The sequence below is a fragment of the Saccopteryx bilineata genome, chromosome 2 (genome assembly GCF_036850765.1).
Source record: "Saccopteryx bilineata isolate mSacBil1 chromosome 2, mSacBil1_pri_phased_curated, whole genome shotgun sequence".
Classification (NCBI taxonomy): Eukaryota; Metazoa; Chordata; class Mammalia; order Chiroptera; family Emballonuridae; genus Saccopteryx; species Saccopteryx bilineata.
In genome coordinates this window covers 312,515,972-312,540,535 of record NC_089491.1, presented here as the reverse complement: position 1 = coordinate 312,540,535, position 24,564 = coordinate 312,515,972, and the positions used below count along the sequence as shown (strand labels likewise).

At 49.7% G+C, this 24,564-nt stretch overlaps 1 protein-coding gene across 3 annotated transcripts in view; it reads right to left on the bottom strand.

Annotated features, from left to right (window-relative positions):
- The window catches only part of IQGAP3 (IQ motif containing GTPase activating protein 3), a 55,881-nt gene that overhangs the window by 8,149 nt on the left and 23,168 nt on the right, over positions 1 to 24,564 (bottom strand). For 2 of the 3 annotated variants that reach the window (XM_066261810.1, XM_066261812.1), the window contains exons 9-28: positions 24,160 to 24,247; positions 23,527 to 23,690; positions 22,695 to 22,782; positions 21,341 to 21,504; positions 19,467 to 19,624; positions 17,231 to 17,352; positions 16,964 to 17,127; positions 15,994 to 16,084; positions 14,763 to 14,930; positions 14,531 to 14,670; positions 14,257 to 14,427; positions 10,424 to 10,507; positions 10,213 to 10,284; positions 10,051 to 10,120; positions 6,443 to 6,651; positions 5,496 to 5,648; positions 5,036 to 5,199; positions 4,486 to 4,710; positions 2,870 to 3,010; positions 87 to 171 (exon numbers count right to left, since the gene is read on the bottom strand). In XM_066261810.1, coding sequence (XP_066117907.1) covers positions 87 to 171; positions 2,870 to 3,010; positions 4,486 to 4,710; positions 5,036 to 5,199; positions 5,496 to 5,648; positions 6,443 to 6,651; positions 10,051 to 10,120; positions 10,213 to 10,284; positions 10,424 to 10,507; positions 14,257 to 14,427; positions 14,531 to 14,670; positions 14,763 to 14,930; positions 15,994 to 16,084; positions 16,964 to 17,127; positions 17,231 to 17,352; positions 19,467 to 19,624; positions 21,341 to 21,504; positions 22,695 to 22,782; positions 23,527 to 23,690; positions 24,160 to 24,247 — 2,721 coding nt within the window. The remainder of the gene's footprint in view (positions 1 to 86; positions 172 to 2,869; positions 3,011 to 4,485; positions 4,711 to 5,035; positions 5,200 to 5,495; positions 5,649 to 6,442; positions 6,652 to 10,050; positions 10,121 to 10,212; positions 10,285 to 10,423; positions 10,508 to 14,256; positions 14,428 to 14,530; positions 14,671 to 14,762; positions 14,931 to 15,993; positions 16,085 to 16,963; positions 17,128 to 17,230; positions 17,353 to 19,466; positions 19,625 to 21,340; positions 21,505 to 22,694; positions 22,783 to 23,526; positions 23,691 to 24,159; positions 24,248 to 24,564) is intronic. The other variant, XM_066261811.1, reaches the window with a different exon arrangement.

Genomic DNA, 24,564 nt, shown 5'->3' with positions numbered 1-24,564 from the left:
GGTTTTTGTCTTTTTGTCTCAGTCTGGGGTTCACAGGCGCCACTGGGGAAAAGGAAATCCCAGGAAGCTGAGGAGGCAGCACTTGCCTTACAGATTTCATTTTCTGTGGCACTGGGGAACTTCTCTGCCAGAGTCATCTTCAGGAGCTTGGCCATATATCGCATCCCGTAGCTGGGGACAAAACAATTGGTATAATATGGCCCTGTCCTCTTCTACCACAGTTCAGGCCAGGAGTGCCTGCCTGCCTCTCCCTCAGGCTCAGCCACGCCGGAGCTGGCCCTCCACAGCCAGGCTGCCGCTGCTGTCCTCCAAATACCTCTGGACCTGGTCCCTCCCTCCTGCTCTTGTGTCAGTCACCCAAGACCAGGGCTCTCACCCTCTGGGTTCTCAGTTTCCCACCTGGCCTGGGTCTCTTCTTTGGACCCTGTAGTCTCCCCTGGGGATACCCCAGACCCCAGCATCCACCCCGCCTTTCCCCATAGAGGCACCTTTAGCCTGTACGTTAGGCAGGGTTCTGCTGACACTCACACCAGCCCCAGGACAGCCTGTGAGGCTCTGAGGTGGCCAACCTTGTTGGCTATCACAGAGCATCTGAGGGGCCTGGCCTGGATGAGGCAGGGTCCAAGGACAGCAATGAACTAGAGTAGGAGCTCCAGTCCTGCCTCTCTACCACTAACCAGAGATATCAGCTTAGGCTATTTTCTTCCCCTTTGGAAGTTGGGTTGGTCCCTGATCTGGAATATAGGGATGATTATTCTTTTTTATTTTTTTTTTGTGATAAAGACAGAGAGACAGAGAGAGGGACAGATAGGAATAGATAGGGACAGACAGACAGGAAGGGAGAGAGATGAAAAGCATCGATTCTTTGTTGCAGCTCCTTAGTTGTTCATTGACTGCTTTCCCATATGTGCCTTGACTGGGGGGTGCTACAGCACAGTGAGTGACCTCTTGCTCAAGCCAGCAACCTTGGGGCTCAAGCCAACAACCATGGGATCATGTCTATGATCCCACACTCAAGCTGGTGAGCCCGTGCTCAAGCCAGATAATCCCATACTCAAGCTGGTGACCTCAGGGTTTCGAATTTAGGTCTCCGCATCCCAGTCTGATGCTCTATCCCAGGGGTCCCCAAACTTTTTACACAGGGGGCCAGTTCACTGTCCCTCAGACCGTTGGAGGGCCGGACTATAAAAAAAAACTATGGACAAATCCCTATGCACACTGCACATATCTTATTTTAAAGTAAAAAACCAAAATGGGAACAAATACAATATTTAAAATAAAGAACAAGTAAATTTAAATCAACAAACTGACCAGTATTTCAATGGGAACTAGGCTCCTCTCACTGACCACCAATGAAAGAGGTGCCCCTTCCAGAAGTGCGGCGGGGGCCGGATAAATGGCCTCAAGGGGCCGCATGTGGCCCGTGGGCCGTAGTTTGGGGACCCCTGCTCTATCCACTGCACCACCGCCTGGTCAGACAGGGATGATTTTTCTTGCCCTCTCTATTTCATGAGAATCAAGTAAAAGTAGTGTATAATTCAAACGTGCAAGAGTTTATTATTTTTAGCACACATATGTGGGTGCATGAGAGCAAGGGGGAGAGGGGAGAGGAAGAGAGGGGAGAGGAAGAGAGGGGAGAGGAGTAGGGGGAGAGAAAGACAGACAGACAGGAGGGGAGAGAGATGAGAAATGTCACCTTGTAATTGCAGCACCTTAGTTGTTCATTAATAGTATTCTCACATGAGCCTTGAGGACGGGGGGCTCTAGCTGAGCCAGTCACCCTGTGCTCAGCCAGTGACCTTGGGCTCAAGCCAGTGACCATGGTGTCATGTCTATGATCCCACACTCAGGTCAGCGACCTTGGGGCTTTGAACCTGGGTCTTCAGCATCCTAGGTCGACACTCTATACACTGTGCCACTGCCTGGTCAGGCAGTGTTTTTTTTTTTTATTATGCTTATCATGGATGTGCCATCTACAAATTATTTTTTTTAAGTTACCATCTTAACCATTTAAAATTTTTTTTAATTTTTTATTTTAATTAATTAATTAATTATTTTTTAGAGAGAGAGAAGGGGGGAGGAGCAGGAAGCATCAACTCCCATATATACCTTGACCAGGCAAGCCTGGGGTTTTGAACCAGCAACCTCAGCGTTCCAGGTTGATGCTTTATCCACTGCGCCACCACAGGTCAGGCCTACAAATTTCTTTAAATTTTAAAAGTTATTTCTATCTCCTAGGGTACCAGAGATAGAAGTTTACAGCTCATTGTGTACTTTCCTTTATTAGCTCTAGGACGATCTTTTCTGAATCCTAACTGTAAACTCTTAATCCAGCTCTCCAAGTTTGGGGAGCAGAGTTAAAAACTCTGTGGGTCCCCTCACTTGCACCCCCACCTTGCTCCCTGCAGTTCCAAGCAGCAGCAGGGCTTGCTGGCTGGCGGGAGGATGACCGAGATGAAGCTCATCTTGTCAACATTTTCAATAATTTGCTTTTCAAAAAACACTAAATTTTAAGAAAGGAGAGAACTATAAAGTACTTATTGGTTTGAAGTAGTTGTTTTTGACTTTGTAGACTAGAGAGTCCTATATTTTCCCCCATTTGCTCTCAAACAATAACTTGTCCCCATAGTCACTTGATGTTCCCTTCTCTGGCTCCAGTGAGGTCCTGACCGGCCACACATAGACCTGCATGTTGTATCCCAGCTCAGTCTCTAGCAGGGTATCTGCGCACTCTCTCTCCACCTGTCTCATAGGAGCCCTTGAGCACGTCCGGCCACATTTCCCTTCTGGTCCTGCCCCACCTCTTCAGGACTGCTCTGCTCTTCCCATCACGGCCTGGCCTAGGCTGGGGTGGGGCTGTTACACGTACGGAATTTGGTCCAGAGATGAGATGATGGCTACAAGGAACTTATCAGTCACGGCAAGGAGGCTGCGAAGGGAGATGTCCAATCGTCTCTGGACCTCAGGGTGACTCAAGGCCTGCTCTGGGGTGATGCTGTAGGGGAGGTGGCTGTGAGCAGAGAGAGACAAGGTATCAGCCAGAGCCCCCTCCCATAGCCTCTCCTCCCTGAGCCCCTCCCCCTTAGACTCTTTTTTTTTTTTTTAATAATTTTATTTTTTTAATGGGGTGACATCAATAAATCAGGTTACATATATTCAAAGATCAACAAGTCCAGGTTATCTTATCTTTCAATTATGTTGCATACCCATCACCCAAAGTCAGATTGTCCTCTGTCACCTTCTATCTAGTTTTCTTTGTGCCCCTCCCCCTCCCAAGACTCTTTATCTAACAAGATCTCATACATACACATGCTAAGGGCATCCCAGCATGCTTAAGAGGATCAGGTCCAAAGTAAGAGAAAGGACTTAGAGAGAGGGCTGGAGCCATGTGATTGGAAAGCGAAGAAGAAAGAGTTGGAGTACCCACAGGAAGGTGGAAGAGTGTAGAAGGGAATGGAGAAGGTGGAGTTCATGGAAGGAGTCCTAAGGAGAATGAAAAATACCAGGGCTGCCCTGCATCCAGACTTTGGCACTTAGGGAGGTAGGGAAAGCTGGGCCAGGGCCTTGAAGTCCCCCCACCTACAAGCCGATGTGCCCCTGGGAGTAGCACCAGCACTGCCTACTCTCTTCAGTGGCTCCATTTGCCTAGTAACTTTGCATCTGAGTAATGCCTCCAATCTCTAGGGCCAACCTATTTCTCCCATTATCTCATTTGCCTATTCATTTGTAAATGTGAATATTCATCTATTCCCCTATCAATGAGGAGTCCATATCCCAACTCCCAGCAAATCTGAAATATCATTTGCAAGCACTGACATAGCAATTAAACAATTTGCATATTCATTTGTGCTGCTCATTCAATATATATATATATATATTTTTCTGAAGCTGGAAACGGGGAGAGGCAGTCAGACAGACTCCCGCATGCGCCCGACCAGCCCGACCGGGATCCACCCGGCATGCCCACCAGAGGCGATGCTCTGCCCACCAGGGGGGTGATGCTCTGCCCCTCTGGGGCATCGCTCTGTTGTGACCAGAGCCACTCTAGCACCTGGGGCAGAGGCCAAGGAGCCATCCCCAGCACCCGGGCCATCTCAGCTGCGGGAGGGGAAGAGAGAGACAGAGAGGAAGGAGAGGGGGAGGGGTAGAGAAGCAAATGGGCGCTTCTCCTATGTGCCCTGGCCGGGAATTGAACCTGGGACTTCTGCACACCAGGCCGACGCTCTACCGCTGAGCCAACCAGCCAGGGCCTGCTCATTCGATATTAAGTACACCAGGCCCCATGTCACTTACATCAGTTCCATGTTAATTAGCAGACGGGGTCTGAAAGGCTACCTTATTTTATCCTATAGGACTGGTCATATTTACATAAATCAGCATGCTCATTTATATGCCACCTTCAAAGCACACCCAAGTTTCCCCAATGAGGCCCAAGACAGAGCTGATCAAAGAGAGTGCTCCCTCGGTCCTCTGCCCCTCTGTCACCTGCGCTGCCCTGTCTGGGCCTCGGTCTGGTTGATCCAGCTCTTGTAGATGTGGACAGGGTCTGTGTGGACGCTGAGCATCTTGTCCTCCAGCACTTCCTGGATAACCTTGCCCAGGATCTCCCTCAGGGCACTCTGTCCACGCCCATTTCGATAGAATCTCACCACCAGCCTCACCACAGTTGGGTTGCCTGTTATCATGTCCTGGGGCTGTTCCACCTTTGACCTGTGGTTCAAGAAGTCACTGAAATTGGCCTCCTGCCTCTGTAGGACAACTATTTGCTTTTTCTTTTTGAGATTTTGGCTCTTCAAAGGCTGCTCTGGTGTCCCTCCTCTTAAAAATGTCATTATCTCTATCTCATCCTTTTTGCTAACATGCCAGTCCATGTCCTCCCACTGTGCTGTTCTAGAAGATGTTTTAGTGACTCCACAGGAGGCAGAGAAAAGGTGTTCTGATTCCATTTCTACCCTCAAACCTCAACAAATTGCCACCTTGTGAGAAACCAACGGTGGCACTTCTTAACCTGTTCTCTTTCCACGTGGAAACCTACTTGATCTCCTCCTGGAGCGCCGTCTTGAACAGCTGGAGCAGAAGATACGCCTCTCGGTGGTTAGAGGCGTAGTTGTACAGGCTGAAAATCACTGACTCCATGAACTTGGTGGTTTTGTTCTGTGGCATCTGAAAGATCAGCTTGGCCAGATAGATAGGTTGTGTCTGCAGGCAACGGGGAGACGGAAATGGCTGCTCATGCACCGTGAGGACTAGTGATCAGATAAAGGAAGGTTTTCCTGATAGGACCTTGGAATGGAGAAAGCACTGTCCTACTTTCCCAGGGATACTGGAAACATTTCAGACAAATGGTAGGAAACAGTCTCTTTATCAGGGGGTCAGGTATTGTGATTTTGGGAAGGGACATCTCACAGAGAGGTAAAAGCACAGACAGGAAGGCCTCAAGGTCCCAGATTCTCAAGAGGTGGTGGAGACACCTCCTTCCAAAGTCCTCTGCTCACCTGCAGCAGGTAAAAGAGGTGCTGGTAAGCTTCTAGTTTCTGCCGTTTCTCTTTGCTCAGCGACTTTAATCCCTTCTGCTTGTCCAAAACCATCATATCTGACAGCTGTTCTTTAGTCTTCTTGGTCAGCTTCTTGCAGTGGGAGACCACTTCCTGCAGAGGTGGGGGAGTGGGTGGTACAACTAGCCCAGCCCAGCCCAGAGCACAGAACATATGGTCTCGAATCAGCGCCTGGAAGAGCCAGGGCTTTCTGCTGCTCAAGGTATTCAAGGTGTGAGCCAGGGAGATGAGCAGTTCTAGGGTGAGAAATCGCCCCTCATACTACCCTGAAACTTCACCTGGCACCCTGCTCTCACAGGGTGAGTTTCCAAAGAGAACTAGGTTGCCAGGTTGAAACATCATTTCTACTGGTTTTGCTGTTAGTTCTTTTACTTAAAAAAAAAAAATTTATGGGCTTATTTGGACCAAAACTGACAACAATTACAGAGAAACAAGACCTAAAACGCTCCCCTATTAGTTTTTATTGGACTGTTGTACAAATTTAAGTGGCGATATCATTTCTACCCCATCCCTGCATATTGGTATGGTAATTTACAATTTAAGGAACTTTCATATCTATCTCTACATTTGGCCTGGTGAGCTGGGCCCTCTCATTATCCCCACTTTACTAATAAGGGAACAGATCTAGAGGTTAAATGACCAGCCCCATAACACCTTCACTAAGAATTAGCAGAGCTAGGCATTCTAATTTTAAAACCAGTGCTCTTTCTACCATATCATGTGTGCCCAACAAATTCCTAGAAGGACAGAAGACTCCTGGGATAAGGACCTGAACCAGGTGATAAAATCTAGGTATTTAAAAACATTGGACTAATAAGCAATGTTCAGTATCATGGCTCCAGAAGCAGCTAGAGCCAGGGGAGAGGGTGGACGGGTGGGCCCCTCACCTGCAGGGTAATCCGGTTCTTCACCAGCAGACCAATCTTGATGTCCATGAGGTTGAGGTCCTGCTCCAGCTGCTGGTTCCACCGGATCTTCCTGACCACCTCTTCCTGGAGTTTTAGTAGCTCGGCCTCAGCCAAGAAGTCCTGTTGGCTTTGATTCAAGAGATGGACAAATCTGCATACCACGCTGAGAGGGGGGTGGGGCGCGTGCACTGGCAGAAAGAGAAGAGGCATCAGGACTAGCATGCCCTCACCAGAGGCTTCCTTGCCCACCCACGGCCCTAGTTAACCCACCCTCAGTCCTCATTCTAATTGAGGCCAGCAGGCCCCCAAGCCCCAGTCCATTTCTAGCTGGAGGACAATGGGCAGCCTCCCAGCCAGTCCTGTCCCTGAACTCTGTGTCTTATAACCAGGTCTGACACAAGAGCGGCCCTTCCCTGGACTGTGAATTCACCCCCAACTGGGGCCTATCCCAGGGACCTACACACCAAAGTCAGAGCCCTCGCTCCCCTGGACGGTCCCTCCAGGCCCTCCTATTCTGATTAACTACCCATTCCTGCTGAACCAACCGTTCACATCCCAAGTTCACATCCACCTATCAGCTTCTACTCAGCCCTAGCTGCCTACCTCACACAACCCTCTTCTGTCAGGAGTGTTTGCACTAGGGGAGCGGGAGCAGGAGCAGGAGCAGGAGCAGAAGGGATGCCCAGTGGGTTTTGTAATATAGGGAGGTCAGATCTAGATGGTGATTCTCCTGGAATCTCTTTGGAATGGGTATCTGAACAAAGAGAGACCTCTGAACCAAGTTACAGGGAATAACAACAAAACTACTACCTACAATATTCAATTTGGGACAGAAACTGCTTTACATACTGAAAACAATCCTGTGGTCAGTATACTAAAAGCAATTGATGAGATCACTGAGGCATGGAGACGGGAAACAACCTGCCCAAGTTTACACAGCTAGTAATGAAGAGTCAGATTTGGAAGATGAATAAAACTAGGCCCTCTCCAGTAAGGGAACTAGACAAAGAAACCACAATTCACAACAGCATGGTTAGTGTTTTCAGAACATGCAGACCTTTGGGAAAACAAAAACAGGCCACCCAAACCCACCTGGTAAGTGAAGAAAGGCTTCCCAGAGGAGGTAAGGACCTCAAGCTGATGTCTGTGAAAAGGAGGTGAGAGCAAGCAAATATAGCTGTTCTAGGAAGTGCCAGAAAGAAATCCATTGTGTCTGAAGCACAGTGCGGAGGGTGCAGGTGGTGGGCAACAGAGCCAGGGGCCGGCGAGGCCAGAGGTGCAGGCCGAAGCTGGACACGGAGAGCCTCCAGAGCTGTGGTTAGCGGACTAGACCTTCTCCCCAGGGCACTGGGATGCACTGACAGGATTTAACAGGAGAGCGACCATATCACATAGACAGGTTCTATGAATTAATCCAGTTACTTCATGGAGGGTGGGACTTGAAGTGAAGAATGGTGGAATAATTTTATTTTTTTATTAAGTAAAAGGCAGGGAGGCCAAGAGACAGACTTCCTCATGCACCTTGACTGGGATCCACCCGGTAAGCCCCCAGAATGGCGGAATCAAAGACAAAGACAACTGACGGCATCTTGGATTTGATGAAATATAGTGCATTTACTCATTTCATCCTCAAAATAACCTTAGTCAGTTAGAGTGGCACCCCAATACACCAAGGTTGTGGGTTCAATCCCCAGTCAGGGTATATATATACAAGAATCAACCAATGAATGTATGAGTAAATGGAACAACAAATTAATGTTTCTCTCTCTCGCCCTTCCTCTTTCACTAAAATCAATTGATAAAAAAAAAAGATAGGTACTGTCATTATCTCCATTTTATAAATGAGAAAACTACAGCAATAAAGAAGTCAAGTGGCACCTGACCTGTGGTGTGCAGTGGAGAAAGCATCAGTCTGGAATGCTGAGATCGCAGGTTTGAAACCCTGGGCTTGTCTGGTCAAGGCACATATGAGAAGCAACTGTGAGTTGATGCTTTCGTTCCTACCCCCTTTCTTTTTCTCTCTCTCTCAGATCAATAAATAAAATCATTTTCTTTTTTTTAGGTGAGAGGAGGGGAGATAGAGAGGCATGCACCTCAACTGGGACCTACATAGCAACCCCATCTGGGGTCAGTGCTTGAGTACCAAGCTATTTTTAGTGCCTAAGGCTGTCACACTCTGATGGATCAATCCTCAGTGTCCAGGGCCACACTTGAACCAATCGAGCCACTGGCTGGGTGAGGGGAAGAGGGAGAGAAGGGGGAAAGGGAGAAGGGGAGAAGCAGATGGTCGCTTCTCCTGTGTGCCCTGATTGGGAATTGAACCTGGGATGTCCACATGCCGTGCTGACACTCTATCCACTGAGCCACTAGCCAAGGGCCAATAAATAAAATCTTTAAAAAAAAGTCCCAGTGGCTAGTAAGAAGTAGTGCTGAGTGGGGCCTGGGATGAAACTGGGAGAGAACTGGGAAAAGAAAGTACTTCCAGGAAAACTATAAACTAAGGAGAAGAGAAAGAAGATAAAGGATGGCCAGGGCAGCGTTATTAGCACAGAGACAGCAAGGGAAAAAACAGAAAGGGGCAGGCGGGGAAAAGTAGGGAGGAAAAGCAGCTGGCTGCCCAGAAGCAGGCAGGCCAAGGGTCCGTGGCCAGAGGGGATAGGCGGTGCTCCTGTAGGCAGGACAGGGTGGGGTGGGCGCAGAATGAAGATGACTCCCGAACAGCACCTCAACCTGGAGCCCAGGAGAGTCACCCGAGGCCCAGAAAGGAACCAACTTTTTCAGGAATCCGAGGGACAGTGGGGAATCTGGACACAGACTACCAGTCCCCCTCACAAGGAAGACCTCCAAGGCGGGGCTCCTGGACTTCGGACAGAAGCAGTCTAGAAGGACCTCTTTAAGGCTTTAAATGGGAACTGTGGGGCAGGAAGATGGGGCCCCTTCAAGTTCCCCAGCCTGCAGAAAGGACTCCAGGAGCTTCCCCTGGTTCCGCGTGCTGGACCACAGAGGTCGGGAGGTAGGAGTCATGAGGCGGGGGAGGCCAAAGTGGGAGAAAGCTAGAACTCTAGGGAGGGGAGAAGGTTCCTTTTCTTTTCCTGTGGCTTTGGTGGCAGCAGCAGGAAGATAACTGAAGCCTGGTATACAATGAACCTGGTTAGAGGAGCTGACCCTGTGACCAGGCTTTTCTGTTACTGGGGTAGGCAGGGTGGCTTTGTTCCTACCAGCCTGCGCAGACAGCTTGTGCCTCCCCCTTACCTACCGTGCAGCCTCACGAGGAATATCCAGACCTGCTTGACTCAGGGATCCCCATCTCTACCGTCAAACTGGGGGATCCCCAAAAGCAGAGTACATCTCCTCACTGCTCTGTCCTTAGACATACTCAAGGTTTCAACGAGAGACGGCAGCTTTCAATGAGAGAAAAGGGCTCAAGAAAGCCAGAAAACTTCTCCAAGGCCCCACTTTGTAAGTGATGAGGTGGTGTGACTCTCCCCCTTGCTGATTCCCATCAGGCTCGCTCAGCTGGCACTCACAGACAGAGGAGGGGAACCGGGCAATTTACTCACAATGCGGAGAAAGACCAGGCAACTTACCTAACATCCTGTATTCACCCCGGGCTTTCCTGGCTCGGAAAAATGCCTGGATCTTCACAACAGAGTTGACCTGCCATGAACACAGATGAAAAAAAAGTCACTGGGCTACCCTTGCCCTGGTAAAGGTTGGGTATAAAGACGGAAGAGCAGGATGACACTAACATTCTTCTGGAAGTAGCCCAGGCGCCTCCGGTATTGCCTCCGAGCTGCCCACATCCGAGCCCAAGCCTGAATCTGGGAAAAGAGACATATTGCCCTCAGACCCAGGACAACTCAGCCATCTCCAAAGATCAAAGTTTGTGAGAGGACTGAAAAGTTGTTCTCAGTGGATCCTTCAAGAGAGACAAGACCCTGCCCAAATCACGATAGCTACCTTAATTACAGCATCTGTGTTGGCTTTTAAATACTGCAACCGTTTCAAGTATTTCTTCTGTTGTCTGTAACCCCGCCAATGAGCCTGCACATCACGAGAAAAAAAGAAGTAACCCTGGCTGGTTCCTGTTGGCCTGAGAGGCTTGTGGAAAAGCCTTGTCCTGGGCTCTCCGGGGAAAGGTGGGAGCAGGCACGTGGAGAGGGGAGGGGAAACTGGGCCTGATCTCAGAGGACTCCCAGTTTCATGGGGAAGACCAAACACCTGCACAGAGCCAATTGTGCCCTCTACCACACTCCCTGGTACGAGCTTACATGCGTGCACTATACTACCAAGCACACACACCCAAACTAACCAACACCTCCTCACAGAAACTCAAGTATAAGGTAGCTTAAAAGAAATTAATAAAGCATATATCTACTCATCAACTTCACTGATATGTACCATACTCCCCCCAAATACACTCCTTCACACCATATCACACACTCCACCCTCCCTCACATGCACTGTCTGGAGGCACACGGTGGCGTGGATAGAAGGTCTGCACAGACACGGAGTTGGTGCCACCATCTCTACCAGTGAGCAGCAGGTCACTCATGCCCTCATAACACACACTGCTCTTTACAACTATAACATACAGCTCCCCACCCAAGTTCTGAGCAAATCCTCCCCAAGGGCCCCAGTAAGTCAGCTGTCAGTCTGATGGCCTCCCCCTGACTGGTCTGCTATAAAGGGCTCAAGCGACCATCTCCTCCAGGAAGCACACTCCCTTTGACCTCTAAGACAAATCTCATAGCTCCCTTCTTTTTTGGTCTTCTTCCGAGGGGCCTCTTCCCTTTCACCCCAAGCTTGTGTGAGATTAATTTTCCTAAAGAATCACTTGGACAATGTCTCTCAGCCCCAAAGTTACAGAAGTTCTCAACCATCTGATCCCACACTCTCATCTGGTCCCTACCTTATTAAGGATTCTAGTCTTATTTCACTTTCTTCTAAACATGCTCTGCCCTCTGAATTCCTTCCTGTTTTTTTTAGGACCCGTGTCAAATAGCTTCCGGGTGCTCCAGCCTTGGAGTACACTCCAACACTGACAATGTCTCAGTTTGGTGGGTAACGAGCATCCCCTCTCAGTCAACTGTCTTGTCCTCCAGCCCTTCTTAAAGCCAACTGTCCTGGCCAGGCTTTCCTTAGCCTGAGGATTACACTGTCCCTCTCTTGGGACAGGATGTAAGATAGCTTGTCCCATAATAATAGCTGTCTGTCTCCCTTGGAGAGCTTAGCGTTCAGGAGGCCCCACTTATTTTCTTTCTTTCTCTCTCTCTCTTTCCTTCCTTCCTTTCCCTCCCTCCTTTCCTCCTTTCCCTCATTCCCACCTCTTTCTTTATTGAGAGGAGGAGAGATAGTGAGACAGCCTCCTGCATGCACCCCAACGGGGATCCACCCAGCAACCCCCTGCCTGGGGCCGATGCTCAAATCAACTAAGCTGTTTTTAGTGCCTGGGGCTGACATGCTCAGACCAACTGAGCTATCTATCTTCAGAGCCCAGGGCCGATGCTTGAACCAACTGAGCCACTGGCTACAGGAGGAGAAGAGGGAGAGAAGGGGGAGAGGGAGGGGAAAAAGAAGCAGGTGATCGCTTCTCACGTGTGCCCTGACTGGGGATAGAACCGGGATGTCCATATGCTAACCAGCAAGGAACCAGGAGGCCCCATTTTCATGTCTTTCCTCAGCACTCCTTACTCTCCTACTCCAGGTACTACCTGACACACCCTCTGGACAGCTGCTATAGTGAAAGGCAGAGAGGTCTCCTCACTGCTCTTGCCCCTTCGTACCTCACATGGCTCCTCCTTAGAGAAGGGGTCTCCCAGCCCTGGCCAGTTGGCTCAGTGATAGAGCATTGGTCCAGTGTGTGGATGTCCTGGGTTCAATTCCTGGTCAGGGCACACAGGAGAGGTGCCCATCTGCTTCTCCACCCCTCACCCTTTCACTTCTCTCTCTGTCTCTCTCTCCCACTCCTGCAGCCATGGCTGGACTGGAGGTAGTTGGCCCCAGGCACTGAGGATGGCTCCATGGCCTCTGCCTCAGTCTAGGAAGAGCTCAGTTGCTGAGCAACAGAGCAATGCCCCAGATGGGCAGAACACTGCCCCCTAGTGGGCTGGCCGGGTGGATCCCAGTTGGAGTGCATGCAGGAGTCTGTTTCTGCCTCCCCTCCACTCACTGAATTAAAAAAAAAAAAAGTAGGGCCTCCTAATCTGGATTTGTTGGAATTCAGGACTCTAACTGGGGTCCTAGCCAAGGTCAGAGCTTTCAAGAGAGCTTAGTCTCAACATACCCAAGGTGGCTCATTTCTGACTCTCCCTTCTCCGCAACTGGAAGTCAGGTGGTCTGAGGCTCTGTGCCACCTTTGCCTGTCTCCCAGGAGCTGGGCCAGAGCCCGCATAGCACCAGTCCTGATAGCAAATGACTCTATTCTCCTCCCACTATTGTGGTGGCCTTTTGTCTCTAACGTAGAGTCAGTGTGAAATCCCAGTCTGGACTTATAGGAATTCCTATGATTCAGATCACTAAATGTTGATTACTAAGGTTCTGTATTGAGCTCTGGAACAGATGTCCTGAAATTGAGCAACTCATAATGGCTAGCACCGATGGACTGCACTAAGTGATACATGTAATTTTTCTACTTAATCCTAAAATGAAGTGAGTACCATCTTTATGAATGAGGAAACTCAGTGTTGGAGGGGGCTTAGGTAGGGTGCCCAAAGTCATAGGAACCAGAAATAGTAGGACCAGGAGGCAAACTCCAGCCTCAGACTCTAAAGCCTAAGCTCTCAATTACCGCCCACACGCCCCAGATCATAATCCATAATTGAGGGCCATTTGCCAGTCTCAGCCTGTGCATCTGTCTCACTAGGATGCTCTGGAGTTGTCTTTGTGTCTACTATCACAATGTTGAACACCAGCTATATTCCAGCTCCTGCGAGGGGAAGAGATGTGATCAATCAGCTGTATCTCACACTCACCTCCCACCTTTGCCAAATTGCAGCCTTTGCAGATTGAGGCATTCAGAGATGTCTATTAAATAAAATATCTTTACACTGCCAACATCTCCATGAAGCCCTCCAGACTGCATCTACCTGGGAGGTCTATGTTTGTTCAATTCCTATCATTCCTGGCTTGTAAAGTGCTCGGGCCTGATGCCTATCTTTCTGGTTGGCCTCATGTCCTAGTTACTTGTTGGTCAATCTTAGAGCCCACACTGCACCAGCCACAGGTTGTAAGAATAAAACTGGAAAGGACCAGCTGAGGAGAAAGAGCAGAAGTCCTTTCCCTAAGAGATATTCCACCCTCCTCTGTTTAACCACCACCCTCTCTTCACTTCTCTTCTGGTTGGAAGGTCTCCTGGTGTCTAAACCCTGATGTCTCCCTAAACCTTATTCCACTCTCCCCGGGGAAGCTCACAAGCAGCTTCCATACCCTCAGGATAGTGATGGTGGTGACAGTAACTAGCACTTATGCCATGTTATTGGCTATCTGCCAGGCACTGCTTAAAAGCATTTTAGACATTATCTCACTGAATCCTCACAACCCCGCAAGTCGGATGCTACAATTTACAGATTCCTTTTTTTCAGATGAAGAAACAGAGAGAGTCACTTGTCATAAGGGATAGAGCTGGGATGCAAATCCAAGTAGTCTGGGGCCCAGAATCCATGCTTTTAACCAGTATGTTCAGAGGCCAAAAGATCATCCCAAACCTACTCAGCAAAAAGGAAAGCAGTGAGGGAACTATGAAGCTCAGATAGCTCCAGGCCCTGAAGACTGAGAAGGCCAGAGCCTGCCACCTGGATCTTGATGACTGCTGGGAGCCAGGTCCTCAGAAAGTGCAAATGCTCAGCAAACTTCTGCCGAACCAGGAAGCCGCGGAACAGGGCCTGAAGCTGGACGACCAAGCCAACATGGGTCTTCCAGAGCTGTTGGCGGTCATGAGCAGCGGTGACTTTGGTGATAGCTGACTGTGAAGGAAGGAGAGAAGCCCTCTGATACCCTGGTGGGGCAGAGCCTCTCTCACAGGGGTCCCTCATCCATGGTCCCCTCCCTTGCAGGGGCCCCGCCGACCTGGATCTCCTCCCGAGTCAGGTGGGAGGTGTTGAGGCGGCAGCCAAGGGGTCGCTCCCAGGTCCCTTGGAAGGTCTGTAGATGGAAGTAGTAGGCAGTGCCATCCTTCATGTCATGTTGAACCCAGAAAGCTGTGTCCCCTAAGCAGAAGCCAAGTAAGCAGAAAATGGTCAGTGAAGGCAAGAGGTAGATAGGACAGGCAGAGAATCAGGGGTCAGGCTCGGGCCGTTACCTGGGCACCTCTTCTTTGCCATGGCACCTTCCAGGACTCGCTGGTAGCCGTCGGCATACTCAGAAACCACTCCTCGGAGGGCCACAGTGGGGTTCCTCAGCACCCGCTCTGTCTGGGCTGCTTTGCCCTCCTTAATGGCCTGATTGATGGCGGCCACACCAAGAGCCACTGGCAGGAGCATCAAAAAGGAGTGGTCAATCCTTCCTTGAGTTCCTCCCATGGGTCCTGTCCTGTCTACTGGGGAGGGATTCGGAGGAGGACATAAAAAACACCCTGTATGATGGTGAGGACAGGAAACATCCCAGGATGGATGCAGACACACGAAGAGAAGCAGTATGCAGCTGTACTTGAAAGAAAAGATAGCAGTCAAGGAAGGCTTCCTGGAGGAAGGCAGCCTGGGGCTGGGCTGGGTAAAAGGGAAGTCAGTTTGTACAGAAGGTCAAAGGCAGGATATAGAGTACAGAACCTTAGGATAATTTTTTTTCTTTCTTTTTTCTTCTTTTAATTTATTGATTTTTTTTTCAGAGAGAAAGGAAGGAAGTGGGGGAAGAGAGAGACAGACAGACAGACATTGATTTGTTGTTCCACATATTCATATTGTCATTGGTTGATTCTTGTATGTGCCCTGACTGGGCATGTCGGAACGACACTCTAACCAACTGGGCTATGTGGCCAGGGCCTCAGGAAAGTTTCTTAGGAGAATAAAGTACAAGAAGTAGAGGTAGTTGATGTAGCACCTGCCTTCTAGTCACTCACAAACAGATGGACATCGGGATTCCAGACACAAAACTAACACGTTTGTGTCTACTTGTACTCATCCTACATACTTTTCCTCAAAACCAATCCCTCTTCTCTACTCTCAAGACTAAACATTCTCTAGCCAGAGTTGATTGCTGGCACCCAAACAAGCTACCAGTAGCAAATAAGATGAATTTTTGGCCCCACCTCATTTCACACAGTCACAGTGTGGAGGAAAGTGCTCACACAGCAGAAGGCAGTGGGTAGACAATGCACTCTCAGCTCCTGAGGTTGTCTCGCCCACTGACTGCTGGGAAGTCCATCCTATGGGTCCAAGCAGCAACCCTCCTATTCTGATTTTGGTCCACTTCCCAACAGAGGTTCAAAGGGAGACAGAGGTGACTGGAGAGGCTGCCTGATTATCTGGGCTGCTGCTGAGCCTACAGCTCCTTTCCTCCCCTCCACCCGGCTGCCCCCTACCCGGCCCATTTACTTCTCTGAGCTGCACTTGTGTCCTGGTTGGCTCTAACCACTTCTTGGTGGATCTCTTCTAGCCAAAGAACAGCTCCAGGATCTCTTGTTCTCTGGGAAATTGAGAGAGATAGGAGAAGCCCAGGGTGGTTTCCCTCGTTCCTAGGTTCAGCCACCCAGGAGAACCCAACTGCCGCTGACATTGGGAGCCCCAGGGACAGCAGTCTCCACTCCCCTCCTCCTGCCCTGCCTAGGAATAGCCATGTGGCTCTCTGGGACTGCTGCTCTCCGAAGGTTCCTTCCTACCCCGTTTTCAGGCTGGCCCAACATCAACTCAACTTGACCACAGCATCCCCAGCACCCACCCAAACTTACCTCAGTATCCACTGCCCTGTCAACAGCTCACTTCCTTGCTTTTGTGGCTGCGCCATGTCCAGAGAGAGCCAACACTGAAGGCTCCCCGACCTGCCCTACTCCCCATTACCCTGTGCCACAACTCACACCTTCCCAGGCCAATCCTGACCCCAACCTTCGCCTTCTCCTTCCCAAACTTCTCTACCGCACAGGGTACTGGAAAGATTACGTGTGCCACATTATTCAATTCATTTTATTTTTACCCCCATTCTAGGAGGTAGGTTAGGACCAGGGCATGTAGTAAGTAATAGATGAATAAGTGGAGCTCAAAGACATTAGATTTGCTGGAGGTCACGTGGTCACTAATGTCAGAGCAGGACATGTCTATCCCAGTTCTGTCTCCCAGGCTTGTGCTCTTCCCCACCATTCTCTCTGTGCTGGCAGCTAGAGCTCTGTCCAGTGCCCCAGCCAAGGGCCACCTTTTCCCATGGCCAGGTCAGAACACCTCCTGCCCCTACCCCCAGAAGGGACTGTGTCCATCAGGTTGGAGTTCCTCCATGATGCATACTGGGTACAGCCCTAACCACAAGGGATGTTCTTCCTGCTCTGGTGACCAACCCAGCCAGCCCAAACCTCACCTGGGCCTTCTGCCTTTTGGCTGCCTTGAGGAGGAAATGGTACCGAAAGGAAACAGGGAGGCTGACATTGTCCAGGCCAGCTGAGGGAAGCATCAGAGCAGATAAAGTCTTCTCAGGGCTGTCCTGGTTCAGAGCCTCATTGATGAGGCTTACCGCGAGGATTTCTAGGAAAGAGATCTAGGTGAGGTGGGCCGAGGGCTCAGACTTAGGGCTGAGACAGGGCTACCTGAGGTGGGCCATCCTCTCCCATCCCCGGGCTCCACTCACGATCAGTCTCTTTCTGGACCTGGCTGTTGACCTGACTCAGAGTGGCCTGTAGGTCATTCCAGCTCAAGAAGGCCTCATCCACTCCACGCACCTGTCGCAGCTTTACCAGAGCATCAAAGTAACTGGCAAGGTGAGCAACAAGTGCACCATCAGCCAGGAGTCAGGGGAAACCTCTAAACTATTTTCCTCACCTGGCCTCCAGGATATCACAGTCTCTTGGTTCTCTTCTCACATCATCGGCTGTTCTTTCTAACCCACCTCTCTTGCTTCCTCCCTGACCTCTAAATACTGGAGTATCCCGAGGCTCAACCTCAAGCCCTCCTCTCCCCATGTCCTACGTGATCACATCTCACCTAATGGCTTGAAACACTGGATTTATTTTTTAAGTGGAGGAGGGGAAATCCCAACCGGAATCCGCCCAGCAACCCCCATTTTGGGCCAATGCTCAAATCAACTAAACTATTTTGAACACCAGAGGCTGACCCTCGAACCAACTGAACCATCCTCAGCATCTGGGGCCGACGCTTGAACCAATCAAGCCACTGGCTGTGGGAGAGGAAGAAGGAGAAAAGGGGAAGAGGAAAAGAAGGAGGAGAGAGAGGGGGAGAGAAGCAGACAGCCGCTTCTCATGTGTGCTCTCTGGGGATTGAACCCAGGATGTCCATATGCTGGGCCAACGCTCTATCCACTGAGCCTGACTGCCAGGGTGAAACACCAGATTTCTAATAACTCCCCAAAGCACACCTATAGCCCATTCATAAACCCCAGCTGCCTCCTTGGCACCTCCATGTGATTGCCTAATAAGCACCCCAAGCCCAACATCACAGCTGGTCTCCTGATCCCCTTGTTCAACTTGCATATCCCATAGTCCTTTCCATCTCCAGCTGGAGTATTCACTCCACTCTCACAGCCCCAAAACCTGGGAGTCATATCTGACTCCACTCTCACATCTATCCACTACATTAGCAAAGCCGGTCAGCTCAGCTTTCAGAATATATCTCAAATCTGACTCCTTTTCACAACCTCTACTGCTACTGCCCTAGACCAAGTCTCTATCACCTCTGCCTGGATTACTCCCACAGACATCTAACAGGTCTCCCTACTTCTCCCTTCTAACCTGGAGTCAATTCTCAGCACAGAAGCCAGAGTGATCCTGTTAAAAGTAGGTCAAATTATCTCCCTCCTTGCTCCAACCCTCTTCTTCTGGCTTCCTTCCTCACTAGAGTTAAGAACAAGAGCCTACGCTCTCTGGCCTCTGCTACTTCATCTCCCACCACTCTCTCATCTTCACTCCACTCTGCCCGGTGGCTTCCTGGTGTGATCTGGACACACCAAGTGCACATGTCAGGGCTTGTGCCCCTGACAGCCCATGGCAATCACTTATGCCCTGTAGGTCCCTCTCAAAATGACCCCCTTACCAAAGACGCCTTCCATAATGACACTATAAAACGGACAAACCACCCCTCCCTCATTCGCACTCTTATCCCTAGTGCCATTATTTTTCACTACAGCTCTTCTTTTCTAATTATCTGACATGTTTGTTTTTAGTCGGCCTTCCCCCACTGGCACCTAAGTTTGAGGAGAGCAGAACTTCCTTTTGTTCACTTTTGTTTCCTAGCACGTAGAACAGTATCTAGCACATAAGTGAGTACTCAAATCTTTGCGATCCGGCCCTGGCCGGTTGGCTCAGTGGTAGAGTGTCGGCCTGGCGTGCAGGAGTCCCAGGTTCGATTCCCGGCCAGGGCACACAGGAGAAGCGCCCATCTGCTTCTGCACCCCTCCCCCTCTCCTTCCTCTCTGTCTCTCTCTTCCCCTCCCGCAGCCGAGGCTCCATTGGAGCACAGTTGGCCTGGGCACTGAGGATGGCTCTGTGACCTCTGTCTCAGGCGCTAGAATGGCTCTGGTCACAACAGAGCAACGCCCCAGTTGGGCAGATCATCGCCCCCTGGTGGGTGTCCAGGTGGATCCCAGTCGGGCGCATGCAGGAGTCTGTCTGACTGCCTCCCCGTTTCCAACTTCAGAAAAATACAAAAAAACCCAAACAAACAAACAAACAAAAAAACCCCCAAATCTTTGCGATCCAAAAGTGATTAATGGAGGAGAGAATGACTGTGCTCCCACCACTCCTAGGAAGAACAGGTCATCATGCAGAAGGCTGGTCTCTGAGTAGAACTCGCAGTCTTGGCTACATTTCCTCCATTTCTTCATTCCCAATATAGGGCTAAATCTTTCTTACCGCTGAGCATTTTCGCTTTCCACCTCAGCCAGGCCTGTGGCAGGGTTCACCAGACTGCTCCAGAAGCCACTGGGATCCCTGGCCTCCAGGGCCTGGTTAATCAGGACCACAGCTGAGAGCATCTCCACGGCCACGAAGAGCTCCTCCTGGCCAAGCTCCTATCATAGAGGGAGGGCTGGTAAAGAGCCTGGGACTTACCTGCCATCCTGCCCCCAAGACTCTGCTGTACCCCAGAGTCTCTATCTCAAAACCTCATTCACTAACAATCATACTTCATATTTGAGAATGCTTCTATGTGCTCAATGTATATGTATTTCAAATACATTATCATTTAATTTCATAATAAGATATGAGGTAGGTATCATTAATTTTTCATTTCACAGATGAGCCCATAATCAAGTAATTTAAGTTAAACCTAGCTGCCTGATTCCAGAGCCCACACTCAACCAGTGAGCTCTACCAGCCCCTTTCTTGTTCCTTTTACACAGTGAGAACTGAACGAGGCCCTGGGCACACGGACAAGAAGATAAAGTGGGTACCTCCACATACCCCACACGCCCCGGTCCCACTTCCTGCCCAGCAGCCCTCCTCCTTTTCAAACATCTGCTTATGCTCTTTCCTTCTGTCCAGAGCACCCTTCCTGTCCTCAACAAGCAGAATGTTGAGAATAATAGTAATAATAATAATAACGGCTCAAACTTACATGCCAGGCTCATTCCTAAGCACATATTAACTTGTTTAATCCTTATAACAATCTCATGAACTTTATTATTGTTCCTATTTTACATATAAATTGAGGAACAGAGAAGGTAAATAACTTGCCCAAGTTCATTTGGCTGGAAGTAGCAGAGTAAAATTGAACTCAGGCAGCCTTGCTTGAATGTCCACAATCTTAGTCACTGTGCTTTACTTTAGTCCTTATTTGATGCTTGTGCTAGACTGCAGGGGTCCCCAAACTTTTTACACAGGGGGCCAGTTCTGTCCCTCAGACCGTTGGAGGCCCGCCACATACAGTGCTCCTCTCACTGACCACCAATAAAAGAGGTGACCCTTCCGGAAGTGTGGCGGAAGGGCTGGATAAATAGCCTCAGGGGACCGTAGTTTGGGGACGCCTGTCTAGAGCCTCCTGTGTTGAGACTGTCCTGCATGAGAGTTGTGCCTGGAGTAAATGCTCCATAAAAGCGTGCTGTAGGTATGAGTCTCTTTTGCTCTTCCAGGAAGCCTTCTCAGACGTACCCCTAGGTCTGCTCCCTTCATTTCCCTGTTCTAAAGTCATATTCCTCTTACCTCTTCTACTCTTCCTGTGTCTCTGCATAGCCCCTCTAACAGTGTTTTTCAACCACTGGTTGAAAACAGACCCAATAATTATAAGCTCTATAATCGTCATACAATGTCATGGTGGTTAACTTTCTTGTGGCCAGCATAAAATTTCTGGTGAACCGGTGGTTGAAAAACACTGCTCTAACCTACGGGCAGCCCTGTCAGCCATTGTGAGGGAGGCTGTCTGGACTGGGCGAAGCGGGACAGCAGAGTGGTTAAAGGCACAGAATGCCAGACATTCAACGTAGTGTCCACTCTGCACTGCCAGGTACACCTGTGTTGGGCAAGTTCCTCAACCTCTGCATCTCAGTATCCTCCTCTCTAAAATAGAAATAATACTTATCTTATAAGGTTCTTTTAAGGATTAAATGAGTGTGCAAAGCAGTTTCTGCTCAAAGGTACTGGCTATTATTCTATACTCAGGCAGCAAGGCCTTCCTCCTCTAATTTCTACCAGCATCTCAGAGTACCCTCAGAGGATGCTCTGGGCTGACTGCCTGATCTCTCCAGCTGCTTGGGAACCCGAGAGCAAGACCCCGTATTTCTGGGACTCACCCCCTGCTGCTGCTGCTGGAGCACTGCCAGCTCCTGCTGGTACACCGCTGAGGCAGAGGGGTACACGGGAGGCAGCTGGGCTGCAGGGCACATCAGCTCCTTCACCGTGTCAGCTGCTGCTCCCTTCTGGATGGCTCTGTTGATCCTCTGCACAGCCTGGAGCACTGCAGGGGAGAAAGAACAGAGGCCGCACAGGATGGCCATTCAGAGAAATTTCTACTCTCTTGGCCAATTTGGTTCTGCTGGGGATCTCTGAGAGAAAATGGCTTTGTAACTACTCTTTTTTTTTTTTGCAAGAGAGAGAGAGAGAGACAGACAGGCAGGAAGGAAGGAAGGGAGAGAGATGAGAAGCATCAACTCATAGTTGCAGCACTTTAGTTGTTCATTAATAAAGTCTCATACGTGCCTTGACCAGGGAGCTCCAGCTGAGCCAGTGACCCTTTGATCAAGCCAGTGACCTTGGGATCAAGCGAGCGACCATGGGCTCCTAGATGCTCAAGCTGGTGACCTAGGGGTCTTCAACTTGGGTCCTCAGTGTCCCAAGTCAATGCTCTATCCACTGTGCCACCACCAGTCAGGCTTAACTACTCTGAAAAACTATTCTGCTAAGTTCAAAATGTGTTTCTAAATGTTCAGGAGGAAAAGGAGCTGGCTCATTTTAAGAAGAGGTTCTGGAAGAAGCAATGTTAGGCCTAGAAGCTGAGTAGCTTAGCAGGTAACATGGAGAGGCTGTCACGGCAGAGGTGAGTTCCTAAGGTGGTGAGCACCAGATTGACAGTAGGCTATGGAGCATAACAAAAACGAGGTTAATCAGGAGGTTTTAGCGGGGATTAAATCTTGATGACAGCACAGAGGAATAAACCAGCTTCTAGGTGGAGCCATGGTGCATCAATGTAGTTTTAGTTTGGGAACACCAGGGCTTATAAAACACTAAGTGGATATGGTACTGACATCAAGGAGCACAGAAGTTACTGGAAAGCAATAAGGGAACAAATATACCCACAGTGTATTGCTGTCATTGCATCTGGAAGATCACTATATTTCAGAAGGCAAAGGAACCCTAACAGGTAGAAACTATCAAACTATAGGGGAGTGCCTAGAAGGAAACTGCCTGCCCCAGGAGTAGACCCCGATGCAGGACCGTCATTATCTCGAAGGCCTTCATGAACTAACCTGTAGTGTCCCTCCAGGCAGCCAATAGAGCACACTGTGTGAGAAGGGAGAGAAGTCCCTTGCCAGGCTGGAAAATCAGGCAGCAGTTTGCATTGCACTACACACAAACTAGCAAAGGGTTAGATTCTCTTCCAAGAGCCTGTGATATAACCAGGCCAGACCTCAGCCTGAGATGACTTACTGGCTTGTTCCTGATCACCCTTCATGTTGGCAGCAGCCACACCAGCTTGAACCTCCCCCTTTTCCAGAAGCTCCTCCAGGCCCAGCTCCTGAAAGAGGAAGAGATGCAGTAGAAGAGTCCTCTGGGAGCTATGAACATGCTCAGTGAGCTGCCAGCATGAGCTCCCAGATCCCATGCATTTAGTCTCTCATCGTCAGTCCCATCTCTCCCATTCAGGCACACGAGCCTGGCCCACCCATCCTTATTAACCCAGCTCTAACCTCTGGCTCATTGTTATGCAGCAAGCATGTGAAATAACAACACAGGCAACACATATACAAAGAATGTCAGAGGAAAGTCAACAGCACTGACAATAAGATTACTAAGTTGAGGTCCCAATTCAGCAATGGGGGAGCATAACACTGCCTATAGAACTCCCCATAGGTCCCCCAGGCAGTTTGAGAGACTCTCAGAGAACAGAAGCTAATCAGTCTAGTCCTCTGGTCGGCAAAGTGCAGCTCGCGAGCCACATGCGGCTCTTTGGCCCGAGTGTGGCTCTTCCACAAAATACCACATGCGGGCACTACCTCGATAAGGAATGTACCTACCGATATAGTTTAAGTTTAAAAGATTTGGCTCCCAAAAGAAATTTCAATCGTTGTACTGTTGATATTTGGCTCTGATGACTAATGAGTTTGCCGACCACTGGTCTAGTCCATTAGGCTTTGAGGTGATTTAACCATTTAAACATGTAGTCAGCACTTCACTTACTAGATACAAAGAATTGACACTTAAGTAAGAGTCCCCCACCCATTCTACAGTCAGACAGAGGTAGCAGGTCACAGAGCCTCACCTGTGCTTTCTGCTCTCTGTCTGAGCTCAGCTGTTCCAGGTACCAGTTCGCAAAACCCCTCCTCACTCCTCGTAGGCCCAGGGCAGAGTCTTGAAGGGCCTCAAGTAAGGCCTCGGGGCTCTGTCTTTCCAGGGCATCATCAACAACTTCTAGGGCCCCATGAACTGAAACAGACAGGTTTTCATAATGGACAACGTGGGAAAGGCCCCTGCCACCACTCCCAGCCCCGTCCTAGAAGTTGGCCCTCTTCCTGTTGGCCCCGAGTTCCTGGGGCCCAAATGATCCAGCCTGAATTCTGAAGCTTGATCTGCACAGCCTTCCCATCTCACCACTGCAGACCCTTTGCTTTCAAGCAGCCTCTCCTGCACTGATCTCCCCCTTCCCATCATTCTCCACATCCCCCTCTTGAGCCTCTCCATGGGTCTCCATTCAAACAGAAGTCTCCTTGACAGACACTGAAAGCTATAAAATAGAACCTTGACTCTACACACTGCCTTGACTTTGATCTTTACCTGAGACAAGGGATGGCCCCACTGAGGCCACAGGCCTTCTGGCCTGGAACCAGCCCCAAACCTATCAATGCAGGAGCTCAGCCTAAGAGCATTCCCCTAAGCCCCTCCTGGACTCTCTTACCATTGACATGGTTGATGTTGCCCTGGATTTCAGCCTGAGTCAGGTAGTAGTCATAGATGTCCTGGCTTTCTCCATCATCCTGCAAATACTACATTGAGAAGGGAACCTAAGGAAAACTAATTCGATCTCCTCCTCCTCCTTCTTCCTGGGCTATACCTATTCCTTCTTCTGCAGGCCTTCCCCAGGCCAGAAGTCAGCCTGGTAGGAAGGAATCTGGGGAAATTGTGGGATCCAACCCCCTGGCACTGACATAGTTAAGTCAAACCAACCTTTGGAATCTCCAATCCAATTTCATCCAGTTGTACGTTCCAGAGTCTCTCTCAGCCCTCGCTGAAGAGCTAACCCTCCAGAACTTCTCCTATCTTATCTTTGAACTCTCATTATTCTCCTAAATTCCTCTCCTAT